The sequence below is a fragment of the Anas platyrhynchos genome, chromosome 4 (genome assembly GCF_047663525.1).
Source record: "Anas platyrhynchos isolate ZD024472 breed Pekin duck chromosome 4, IASCAAS_PekinDuck_T2T, whole genome shotgun sequence".
NCBI lineage: Eukaryota > Metazoa > Chordata > Aves > Anseriformes > Anatidae > Anas > Anas platyrhynchos.
In genome coordinates this window covers 65108958-65121608 of record NC_092590.1, presented here as the reverse complement: position 1 = coordinate 65121608, position 12651 = coordinate 65108958, and the positions used below count along the sequence as shown (strand labels likewise).

General features: G+C 54.1%; 1 protein-coding gene and 1 long non-coding RNA gene across 2 annotated transcripts; one reads left to right on the top strand and one right to left on the bottom strand.

The window, feature by feature from the left end:
- Positions 1-1366: 1366 nt before the first annotated feature.
- NKX3-2 (NK3 homeobox 2) lies at positions 1367-3661 on the bottom strand. Its single transcript, XM_038178855.2, is given in 4 exon segments — positions 1367-2657; positions 2953-3002; positions 3004-3050; positions 3053-3661. Coding segments are annotated over 4 exon segments (888 nt in total). The 5' UTR covers positions 3365-3661; the 3' UTR covers positions 1367-2178.
- A 182-nt stretch (positions 3662-3843) lies between these two features.
- LOC119716960 (uncharacterized) lies at positions 3844-7562 on the top strand. The gene is made up of 3 exons (XR_005265831.2): positions 3844-4200; positions 5406-5606; positions 5756-7562. It is a non-coding gene; the product is annotated as an uncharacterized lncRNA (long non-coding RNA).
- The last annotated feature ends 5089 nt before the right edge of the window (positions 7563-12651 follow it).

The following is a 12651-nucleotide window of genomic DNA, read 5'->3' as shown; positions in this document are numbered from 1 at the left end:
CGTTCCTCCCGCATCCGCCAAGATTTTCGCTGTAAACCACCCTTCCCTCAGCTCCAACCCACCCGGCGGGGCACAGCTGAAACCCCAAACTCAGAGCAGAGCCCCCCGTGCCACCGACACCGACAGTTTTAGGATCGATCCGCTCGCCCCCGGCCCCTCTACCCCTGCCCACGCCGCGGGGAGCCTGTTTGGGAGAGAGCCGCAGCCCGCAGCGCTGCTCTCAGAGCCTGGGCAGACAGAAATAACAATTGGGGGGGCGAGGGGGCTGCTGAGGAAGCTGCCCGGAGGCCTCCTGGGGCTGCTCGGAGGACTCGAGGCTCGGCAGCAGGGCGGTGGGGCTGCAAATCCGCCCGGGGCCGCTCGCTGCAGGGAGCCGGGGGGGTGCTCGGGAGAGGAGCGAGGCAAAATCGGGTGGAAAAACGAGGGGCTGCGCATCCCTGCCCTGCCCGTCCCGTCCCCCTGGGGGGGAGCTGCCCCAAGCAGGACGCTGCCGGCCCCGGGATCCTTGTAGGGCCGGCTCCGGCTCACTGTAGGGCCGGCCCCGGGAAATCCTCTCCAAAGCTGGAGGCTGCCCCAAGCGGCTGTCGTGGCCGTGCGGCCTCGGGCCGCTGGGACGAGCCCGGCTGCAGGATCCAGCAGAGAGGGAATAACCCGCAGACGCGGGGGAATAATAATTATGATCACTATCCGCTTCCCCCCCCCCAGGAGCTGCCTGGGTTTTCGAGGGATGCGGGAAAGCCCCTAGCACGGGAAAACCGACGTGGCGGTCCCGGGGTGCCCGCACCGCCCCGCATCCTCCCCGGGAGACGCTCGGGAGCCTCCTCTCCGGGAGCTGGGGGGCTCTGGGGGCTCCCCTCTGAGCCGGACAGACCGAACAGCATCGTGTCCTGCACGCCCGAGCCCCCGGGGGGATCCGGAGCCACTGCCGGTGCCCTTGGAGCAGGGCACGGAGGGAAAGGAGCAGAGCTGAGAGGGAAAAAGCTGCCGGGGAAATCCGTGCCAGCCCTCAGAAACGACACACGCGGCAGAGCGAGGTGTTAAACTAAAGTTTATAAATTAAAAAAAAAAAAAAAAAAAGTACAGCGGGTAGCTTACAAACATTCACAATTCATTTGAAGTAAATACTCTAGTTGAGTGCACAGTGCCATTAAAAGAGAAAGGGAGGAAAAAAAAATAAAGAAAAAAAAAAGCGACGAGTTACCTTGAATGAAAGAAAGTGTAATTACATTGCTGAGCAGATCAGAAATCCCCGCCCCTGAAGGAGAGGGCTGCAGAAGAACTGTGAAAGGCACTGATGGTATTAAAATTTCCCGTTACATCGATTTTTTTTTTTTTAAAGCCTGACTAGAAATATTCACATTGAATATAAAAATAATAATAACAACAACTTTAATACAACTGGAAAGTGCGAAAAATCCGTAACTCCTCCCTCCCCGAACACGGAAAGATCTCAGGAAAACAAAACAAAACAAAACAAAAAAAGAAAAAAAAAAGAAGTCTGGAGTTGCGATATAAGTCTCACCCTTTTGTGACATATTTATCCTTTGCCAGGGATCATGGAGTACAGGAATAACATGGGCAACAAGAGCAGGGGGGATCTGAAAGAGGCTTCCTTACATTCAGCACCATACAAGGCACACTCAGTTTGCAACGAGTCGGAAGACCAAGGACTCAAACAGACGTCAAAAATAAGCTTCCTTACAATCCACCGAGGGAGTCCTTGATCTCCTCTTTGGAGCTGCATTTGGTTTCGTGGCGTTTTGTTGTTGATGGTGTGTTTTTTTTTTTTTTCCTTTCCTTTTTTCTCTCTCTCTCTTTCTCTCTCCCACACAAGATCGAGTCTCTACCGATCCGAAGAGAAATCAAACAAACAAAAAAACAAAAAAGTCTACACCAAATACACTGACAACATGGATACCATGAACTAGTCGTGCCGAATTGCAAGAGTCCTCGGCTGCCGGGGTGGGGACGGGGCGAGGGGGTGGCTGAGAAGTCCTACGCTGGGAGAGGAGCGGGTGAGGGACCGTCCAAATAATATTAATAATAAAAATAACAATAAAATAATAATAAATACTGTCCAAGGCACCGAGAGCTGCGGCGGGGGGCTGTGGATGGGAAGCAGGGGGAGTGGGAGACGGGCTCCCCGGGGTGCTGCGGGGGGCGCACGCTGGGTGCCCCTCACTGGGTGCCGGCGGCTGCGGCGCAGGTGGACAGTGCCCAGCCGGGCAGGCAGTAGTAGGGGTAGTAATAGGAGGGCTGGAGGGAGAGCAGCGAGGGCGGCCGCAGCACCTCGCCGGGGTGGTACTGTCTCTGGTCGTCGCGCACCAGCACCTTGACGGCCACCTTCTTGGCGGCGGGCGCGGCGGCCAGCAGGTCTGCGGCCATCTGCCGCCTCTTGGTCTTGTAGCGCCGGTTCTGGAACCAGATCTTCACCTGCGTCTCGGTCAGCTTCAGCGAGGCGGCCAGGTCGGCCCGCTCGGGCCCCGACAGGTAGCGCTGGTGGTTGAAGCGCCGCTCCAGCTCGAAGACCTGCGCGTGGGAGAAGGCGGCCCGGGAGCGCTTCTTGCGAGGCTTCGGCGCCGCCGCCGCCTCGTCCTCCGCCGGCAGCAGCTTCCCGCACTTGCCCGCTCCGTCCTCCTCCTCCGGCGGGCTGCGATCTGCGGGCAGGGCGACAGCACGGCGGTCACGGCGGGCAGCCACCGGGACGCCCCCATCCCCCGGTCCCCCGCGCCCCGGGAGCCGCTGCTGGGGTCGCCGGCTCCGGCCCGACGGCACCGGGGGCCCGACGGCACCGGGGGTTTTTCGGCCTTCTGGGCTCGAAGGGGGGCTCGGCCCCTCTCCGACCCCTTCCCCTCCATCCCTCCGGTCCGGGCCCTCGGCACAAGAGCCCCGCGGCCGCCTCCCACCCGCGACCCACCGGAGAGCGACCCCTCCTCCCGGCCCGGCCCGTACCTGAGACGGCCGCCGACATCTCGCTGTCACTGAGCCCGGCGTTGTCCCGCTCCGCCGCCTCCGGGGGCTGAGCCTCCGCCGCCGCCGGCCTCCCCCCGCCGCCCGCCGCCTCGGCGGGGCGGCCGCTGCCCCCGGCGCCCTCCTCCTCGGAGCGCCGCTCGCCCTCGGGCTCCTCGCTCAGCGCCGAGTCCGAGTCCCAGCTCGCCGGCGTCCTCGGGGCGGCAGCGGCCGGCCGGGCAGCACCGGCCCCGGCCCCGGCGGGGAGCGGCGGCCCCTCGGCGGCCCCGCAGAGCCTCCATCCCCCGGGCGGCCCCGGCGGCCGCCCCGCCGCGTGTCGGGCGCGCTCCTCCTTCTTGTTGAGGATGGCCTGGATGGAGAAAGGCGTCAGGGCGTTGCCGCCGCGCACGGCCATGGCCCGGCGGGGCGACAGCGAGCAGCGACGGCGCCGCGCCTTCAGCTGGGCGACCGCATCGCCGCCGCCGCCGGCCGCTCCGCTGCCGCTGCCGGTGCCGGGCCTTGGTGCGCCGCCGGGAGCCCGGGCAGCAGCGGGGGCAGCAGCGGGGGCAGCCTCTCTGCGCCGCTACCGGCCCGCCCGCCCATAGGGACGGGGCCGCCGGGGCCGCCGCCGCCGCCGCCGCGCTCCGCCGCGGGTCCCTGGCGGCGCGGGCGCTGCCTCCGCCCCGCTCTGTCCCGCCCCCGCCCGCCCTCTGCTTTTTCTCCCGCCGGCGCCGCCGGCCCTCGCCGCCGCGCGACGGCGCCGGCCCCGCGCCTTCCCATTGGGCGGCGGGCGCGCAGGCCGCGCGCCGATTGGCTCCCCGCCGCGGGGAGACGCGCGCCGCGGGGGTTAACCCCTTGCGGCCCGGTGTGTGTGTGTGTGGGGGGGGGGGGGTGCAGCGGGACGGGGCCGCGCCGTCGGGGGGATGCGGCTGGGCGGGAGGACGGCACCCGGGGATTTTGGGGCAAGGGGGAGCGGAGCAGAGCGAGTCCGCGCGGTGCCCCCGGGCCCTCGAAGCGCACCCACACGCCCTTGAGCTGCTCCTGCCCGGCCGTGCGCCCACCTCCAGCACCGTCCGGCCCCGCTGGAATCGGTTCTCAACGACTTTGGCGACAGAGAAATGTTTTCCCACATCGCTCTTAGCGGAAAAAAAATAAATGAAGACAATAGATAACCCCGCCTCGGTACGCAGCGCCTCGCCGGAGATGGTCTTCGCCTGGCTCAAGGAGCAGAGGGCTCGTCCTTCCCTGCGGGTAACCCTGGGGGGCTCCTTTCTTTTCCCCGTTTTCCCCCCCAGGTATTTCCCCTGGCAGCTGCCGGCTCTGCCGTCTGTGCCACGATGCAGCCGGAAAACATCCGAGGGGAATTTTTAAGAGATGGAGGGAAATAAGAGGGGAGCCTCGATCGATCCTCTTATGTGTAGGAAGGTGCCCTGCGCGGGTAGTCTGAGGGGTGCTGGAGAGACGAGGGGTGAAATTTGGGGCGTCAGTGGGGACGTGTGGGTGCCCAGGGGTGAGAACGAGGAGAAGGGCAGGCGGGGCAGGTGGGGGAGCAGGGCCGGGGGGAGGTTTTGGGGCACGGAGGGGACGGGGAATAGTGGGGTGCGCTCCTTCGTCCAGGCTCCGCTCAGGTGTAGGGGCAGAGCCGCTGTGGGGCCGGGGAGCGGCGAGGAGGAGGAGGAGGAGGAGAAGGAGGAGGATGAGCCGGCTTGCAGCACCCCCAAGCCCCTGCTTTACGGGGCTTCGCGTCCAAGCTTTTGGAAATACCTGCGGTTAGCTCACAGTGGTTGCGATTCTTCGCTGATTTACCGAACCTCCCTCCCCGCCGCCCCTTCTCTTTTTATCTTTCTATTTTTAGTTTTTATTTTTATTTTTCACTCCTTATCCTCACCATCACGACCTCCCTCAGCCTCCCCGGGCTATCTCTGCGCCCTCTTCCCGGACCAAAAAAAAAAAAAAAAAAGAGAGAGAGAAGGACATTTCGGGGGAGGAAACGCCTGGGGAGCGAGCAGCGGCGGGGGGAGGCCGGCGGGGGGCTGCGGAGCCTGGGGGCCTGCTGGGTGGTCCCACCGAGCCCCCCCCGACCCTCCGGGGATAGGGGCAGCGGGACGGACGGACGGATGGACGGACAGACCGCCGGGGGAATGCACAGCCCGCCCGGCTGCGGCGGAGGGGAATCCCAGCGTGAAGCCTCCCCTCTCTGCCCCATCCCTGCCTCTCCCCGGGGGGGACCCTCCTTGGAGACCCCCCCGGGATTCAGCCGAAGCCCTGCAGGGGACCCGGCTCCCCGCTCGCCTTCCGCAGCGCCCGGGGCCGCCTGCGGGCGGGCTGCCCCATCTAGAGGCGTCCCGGCCTCACTGCCCGCCGCCGCTGCCCCTGCCCTCGGCCCCTTTTCCTATTAATATTATTTTTTAATTGATTATTATTAATGCAATCAGCTGGGCCATCCTTCTTTTCAGGTGCGATGCAACCCGCTCGCTGAAGCGCTGCCAGGATGCCCTGATGCTTCAGGAAAGAGTCGACGGCACACACGCAGAGGAAAAAAACGGCTGCAAAACCTCTCTCAAGGGCACTCACCCTATATATAATATATAAAAAAGGTCTCCCGGGTGGGATTGCCTCCCACGGGGAGAAGGCGATGCTCCAGCTTTTCCTCCAGGGTAGGATTTGCTCCTGCCGGGCAGACCCGCTTCTGTCCCGGCCACCCGCCCCAAAAACCTTCCTCAGTTTCATGGCCCAGGGCTGCCCCACAGCTGGGACACAGTACCTTTGCTGTATTTATTCAGATTATTTTTTTTTTCTTCCCCAGACTCGTCCCTGTTTTACCTCCCGACGTGCTTACAGAAATACAGAGCCTCCTGCCGGGTCTCGCAGGGGCGCGGGTGGAAGATGGCCATGGCACAAACGGGGATTCCTCCTGCAAGGGGGTTTCACCCCCCTCCGACCCTGCTGCTGGCGGGGAAGATGTGGTTCGTGGCTTTCACCTCGGCCGTGCCTCTCCCTGGCTGCGCACCAAACGAATGTAAAGGTGCCCTGGGCAGCTCGCTGGTTTTGCAGGAAAATCTCAGGTCGTCTGCTTTTGAATGGGTTTCGACCCAATTTCTTAACTAATAACAGCCTATTTCCAGGCAGATGTAACCGCAGCTGTAACTGCGTGCCTCTGAGACAAGCCCCAGGCAGGATTCGTCCATATGTGCCCGGGGGACCTCGCGTAAGCCTCTCCTGCAGCACTCAGCCCCCAAATCGCTTTGTAAATTACGTCAGGAGCCTGCTGAGGTGTCGAGAGTGAGATGTTTATGGACTGCAGGGACAGAAGGATATGCCACCTACAATTTGGTGGGGAAAAAAATAATGCTTTTTGGAACCCAACCGAATATTAAGCCCGGAGAATGTGCAAATATAACGCTGACAGCGAAGGGTTTAATTTTACCGACTTGACAAACTCTTAGCAAATTAGCTCAGCGGGTTTTAATAGCTGGCAGGCAATCCCCTTCTTCTCCCATAGTCCTTTTATGGGGAAAAACCCGTGTCCTTTAGGGCTGGGAGGCTGCGATGCGAGCATTCCTGTAGCCTCTTGCAGCCGAACGGGAATAAATGCTCGGGGCTTGGGTCGTGTGCGCGGGGTGACACGGTTCGGCCCACTGTTATCGCTCAGAGCTGCTGTTCCTGGGAAAACCGGCCCAGATACCCCTCTTGCTGCTTCACCTTTAGGATAAAAAGCCAGGGTTTGGCACGCCCGGCACCGAGCAAGGAAGCAAAGCTGCCAGCGTTTCGCTGTCAGCACCGCGTGGCAGCATTTCTCCCGAGCTATCCCTCCTTGCAAGACCCCCAGAAGGAAAAAACCGTACAGATCATTTAATCCTCGAGATCCCAAAGAAGAGAGAAGATGCCTTGTCGATGCCCAGTGCCGTGCCAGGAGGCCACCGCCAGCTGCACATACCGGGAGCAGCTCGCAGCTGTCTGCAGGCAAGACCATCTCCTGAAGTCAGTCCTCTCCTTGACTCTTTCCTTGTTTTTACGCCGATTTTCCTACTACTCAAGTAAATGGTTATATATTCCTCGTCTTCTGACGTAGTTAAATGCAGCCCGGGCAGGATTAAATTGATTTACTAATAAAAAACAAGCCGTCGTATCCAAATGGCCGGATGCGTCTTGTAGGCATTAATTATAACTTTTGAATTTTTCTGGGAAATAAACGTCGTGATTTTTTGTTCCTGTGTTTACCTTCTCATCTGTTTTAATAAAGTTAAATTCAATATGTATATTCAAATTATATTATATTCAATAAAAGTGGAATTTACTTGCACTCTGATAGAAAAATAGATGCAGAATGACACGCACAAGTCACACGTGAGTCACCATCCAGTGCCTGGTCCATCTATTTGTTTTGATTTTTTTTTTTTTTTTTTTGCTTACTATTTCCTGGAGCATTTTAATGAATATTTACCAAATCACACTAGATGCATTTGTGGTGTGCAAGTCTTTAGGCTTTTAAGAACACTCAAAGTACAATTAATCATTTGATGTTTATTGGGTGCAACATCACGAGAAGTTCAGGTTTCCTTTACCATTGCTCCTCAATGTAGAACTAAGTAATATTTTTTCCCATATTTTTATTTGTTTAATTCACTTTTCACATATGACGGACTTTTGTTAATTAAATTAGCGGAGCAACATTTAAACAATTTTTGTTTCTTCTGGTACGTAAATCAAGCAAACCTGGACGCCTCTCAGGATACTGGAATTGTTTACAATTATAAGGTTATTACCGATCTTTGTCTAAGAGTCATGTCTTTATTGGTAGCAAGTCAATAATATTTTAATATTATTTTTTCTATCCCTTTATTATTCTGCATCAATTAAAGTTGATATCTGAGACTGTTTGGGGCTTATACGTTATACATTTATACAAAACACCAATTACTCAAAAAAAATAGTTTAAGATAAACGATTCCCTCTTTTCACACCATTTTCATTCAGTTGAAAGCCTAAGCTATGGAGACAGGTTTTTTTTAATTATTATTTTTTTTAATTTATTTTCATTTTGTGGTCAGATTCTTGCTTGTAATCAGACTCAGCTTGCAGTGCTGGCTGTTGTGGTGCCTGCTCTGAGGAGCAGATCAGACTCGGGAGCCTGGATTCCAATAGAGAACTTGGGTGCCCAAACAATACATGTTGCAGAGGTGAGAATCACGTTTCTGTTGTCCTGTTTTTGATCCAGGTCCATGCAGTTACCTTCCAGAATTATTTTTTATTTTTATTTTTATTTTTTTTTTTTTCTGGAGAGAGGGGTACAGTCTCCTATCAAGAACATCTTTTGTAAACACTGATCTCTGTCAAAATGAGGCAAAAGAAGGAGCCCTGGCGCGTCCTGACACTTTATGCTGCCATGGCCTGGTGCACCCTTGGTGCCTGATGCCCTTGAGCCACCTCACCTTGCAGGAGGATTTGGGCAGGCAGGCTGTGCTATTCTACTCCTGGGCAAGCATCTGCAGCCCCCAGCCCCAGGATGAGCACCAGCAGCGCCTCTGGGAGTGCACCAATCCCTTTGCCGAGCAGAGGGCGAAGCCAGGTGGTTCAGACCAAACATCTCACCCGGCAGTGTCTCAGTTCTCCAAAGGGATCCCAGCCTGTCTGAGGGCTTTCTGACACCTCTGGCTGAAAGCAGGACACCCAGCTTGACATGCCGTGCAGCAGGGGGAGACGGGCAGCTCACTCACGCAGTGATCCACGCCCCATAACCCGCCGTGGAGCAGCAAGGCCAAGCTGTTGGAGCACAGAGACCTTGGATCCAGTGTTTGGTTCATGAAGTTAGGGCAATTAGCAGCTCCACGGTGGGAGTTGTTTCCACTGGCAATCATTTTGTATGAATAGTGACTGTACATTTCATTTAAACACAGCTTTTACATTAAATCATGGATTTCTTTGGCTGGCTCAGTGATAATACAAATACTTACATAAACTTCATAAATGAATTAATGGCACTGGTTTGTTCAGGTCATATGCAAATTTAATTGGCGGCCAGAAAATTAGCGAACATGACACGAATTGTCAGCAGGCAGTACAGTTATTATCTGTATTTTCTGTGTGCATCTTAGAGAATAGAGACTTTGAACATGTCAGTTATGGATGACTGCAAATATGCACGTTTCCTTGTCCTTATGAAGCTCATTCTACCCTCTCAGAATTCCTTGCTCCATTTGTTTCTTAGTGCTTTCTCAACTGAAATTAGAGATTTTGGGCTTCAAGCTGTCTCCTGCTGGGCGTTATTATGGCGTTGAGTGACCATAGCATGAGTGGGTCCTCAGGGTGTTACTGCCATAGGAGTAACAGTTTCTATAATTTATTAGCCAGGGACATTTGGGGCTTTACCTAACAGAAGAAAAAAATGCTAAGACATGTGACAGAGAATAAAAATGAGCAATATGACAAAACCAGTTCACACCCAATTCATTATGAACTGAATTCAATGACTGAGTGTAAATGAAATGGTTGAAGAAGTCCCCAGCACTACAGGGGGGCTATGCCTAAGTGGGACCAGACATGTGGGTAGACAAAATGTCAGCTGTGAATCCCTTGGAAAACCAAGAAAGTCCTTTTATTTATCCAGGAGGTTTTTTAATAACAAAAGGACACAGAAATCTTCCTGAGAATGAAGCAGGGAAGGCAGAGGAGTGCTGGCTGGAAGGACATTTTGGTAATACTTTCAAGATGGAAAGTTGTGATTTCCTGCGCTATGGATGAGGTTATTTTTGGCAGGAAGAGTGAGAGCTTTCTGCTTTCCCTGCTTGGGAAAGAGGGCAGTATGTGGTGTGGCATTCTGGTGCTTTATAGCATTGTCTGTTTTTTATGAGAGCTGATTAAAAACCCACGCTTTTCTGTACACGCTCTCACTGTTCCAACCCCACATAAGACCATCAGAGATTGCTGCCTGTAGGAAGCGTTAAAACCCTGTCTTCAGCCAAAAATGCTGCTATCATCTGTCCTTTCATATCTCTGGAGGACTTCTGATGAGTTTGTGTTTCTTTCACACAGTGTATATATACTTTGTGCAACACTTCTGTGTCAAAGGGACTCTGACCAGAGAAGGGTAATGCAGGGGCAGTGCATTCATCACTCAGTCCCTATGCTCTTTTGTGTCAGATGTGCTTCGTTTGCAGGAAATGCATCTCCTAACAAAACAAAGGGTTGTTCTTCATAGCTCCAAAACAGACCACTGCAATAGTCTTCTGCAAAATACACAACAACATCCTTGCAGTCTAACCTCTTTGTACCATGGTGATTGCTCCTCTTTGTGAGGAGGAATGATACGAACACTATTAGTTGTGCCCATGGCAATGTTCATACTTTGCCCATAGTTATCATGGAGGGAGCAGAAACCATCTGGAGGCAAAGGATCTTTTCATTACAACACCATATTGCTCACAGGATTTAATTCAGCTATTTTAGTGACCCCTCCAGTTATAAGAAACCTCTGTGGTCGTGAGGTGTTCTGACTTTCTGAAGCCCTGGGAACTGCTGGCAGATGCTGGGACAGTGGCAGGAGGCCTGGAGAGGAGATTTAGACTGGGGAGGCTACGGCAGCACGCGGCATGGAAGAGTTTCCAACTCCCAGCCTGAAATGCCTTGTTCCTGGGTCTGCATTTGGCCAGGTGCACTGCTATGTCTCCTAGAGCTTCTTTCTCAGTCATGGTGGTTTCTGAGAAGCAGGCCTGGGCAGGTCGTGTAACTGCTTTGGTACAAGGTAACAGGTGCTTTTACAGAGAGCATATTAAATGTCAGAACACCTGGGCAGGAAGATAATGAGGCAGCAAGACCCTTTTGGTGAGGAGAAGACAAGACTACCAGCTGTGGAGCTGAAAAGTAGCCTGCCATCCACAGCCAGTGTCACGACAGGAATGTGTGTGTGTTTTTGTTTCAGCAGCCATAGTGCTCTGGGCAGGGTGTGTGGTAGTGGCTTTTGTGGTGAATATCACAGCCCCATGCTCTTGTATTTTCAAAAAGTGTTATTCCGAGCCCTGTGACAAGACCAGCTTATGAAAATACTGTCCTAAGCTAGCTTTGATACTGTGTGTGCCTTATCACGTGTCCTAGCACCCAGACCCCAACTGAAATACCAAAATCCCCCATGCATTTCCTCCAAGATGCAAAGGGAGTGTTTGATGGCTTCCTTCAAGAATGGGCTGTAGTCTTCCCTCTTGCCTTTCTACCTGCTGGCTCTGCTGGTGCTGGACATTGGCTCCAGCCCAGTTCTTGCTTGCGGGGTCCTGGGAACCTGGAAGGCAATTCTGGTCACATCAGAATTATATGAGAAGTAGGGATGGCTAATGAACTGGGGATTATAATTGCTCTGCCTGATATTTTCACAACTTATCACCCTACCTTTGAACAGCTAGTAAGAGTGAATGTAAAGTCTTTTTAGCCCATATCTAACTTGTTTGGATGTCAGTAGGTCCATGTACCAGTGATTCAGTACAAGCCAGCTGCTTTACAAAGCCGGCTGATCAAGTCATGTGTCCATTGAGTCTCAGTGTCTTGCTGAGCCAGACCCCTGTGATCCTCTTTTTTGTTCTTTTTTTTCAAAGCACCGAGGCACAGAGGAAGAACTTCTGCCCACGCTACTGACGGGACTTTCTCCAAGCAGTGCAGAACATCTGCTGCCTGTCACCAAAGCAGTCCAGGCTTCTGAATTCTCTGATATCTGTGGATTACTGGATGGTCGCATGCCTCCTCCTTCACATCTATCTGCACCCCAGGCTTGTGGGTCTGCGTATGTTCTGCTTCCACAGGGTTTGGGATCCGTGCGAAAGCCCGGCTGCTCCCATAGCTCAGGTAAGTGTTATACTTGCTTATCAGGAAGTTGGCAAGAATTGCTCCAGGTATGCAAGAAGAGACCAGTCGGGCTTGTTGCCTTAGAAGTCATGCACTAGTGCTGATAAATAATACTTATCTGTTTTTTTTTTTTTGTTTTTTTTTTGTTTTTTTTTTTTTTTTGAATAAAGAGCAGCTTGGGTGAAAATGCAGGCGCTTGATGTTTGGGGGAATAGGACTGGGCTGTTTCACCTGTCTGTGGCTTCCCAGGACTCTTGCGGCTGGTTGCAGAGCTGTGGGTAAGGGGATGACATGCTCGTCCAGCTGGGAGCAGCCACCAGTCTGCCACCTTCGGGAGGGCCACCAGGGCCTTCTCCTATATAATGAGGCCAGCAAGTGAGCATCGGGCCAGGACTTGTGCCTACAAGCAGCAGGAGCTACATCAGGTGTGAGAGCTTCTGTTTTGTGCAGTATGAGTAGCACCAGGTCTGTTTAAAGCTTGGGGTCTTAGCAAAGCCTCTTGCTGAAGCTAGTAAAAGAACAGTAAGTGTCCCTTCCAATAACAACCATCAAAATGGGAGAGGCTACTCATAAAAGTTCTCGTTTGTGGCAAGAAGAATGGCAGGAAGGGAAAATTGAGCAGAAAAAAAAAAAAGGACTTTTAAGAAAAATAAAAGAAGGACAAGGGCAGAGGGAGTGATCAGGACCTGCCTGGCCTGACAGAAGGCAACAAGCTGATGACGGGAAGGAAAAGAAAAGGGGAGAGGACAGGAAGGGAGAACTGAGAGGGGCCTGTGTGAGACATGGAGGGGTTGAGCAAAGGAGGGAGAACAGATGAGAAGCGAGGGTGGAAAACGAGAGGGATGGGAAGATCTGGGCAAGGAAACGGTGACT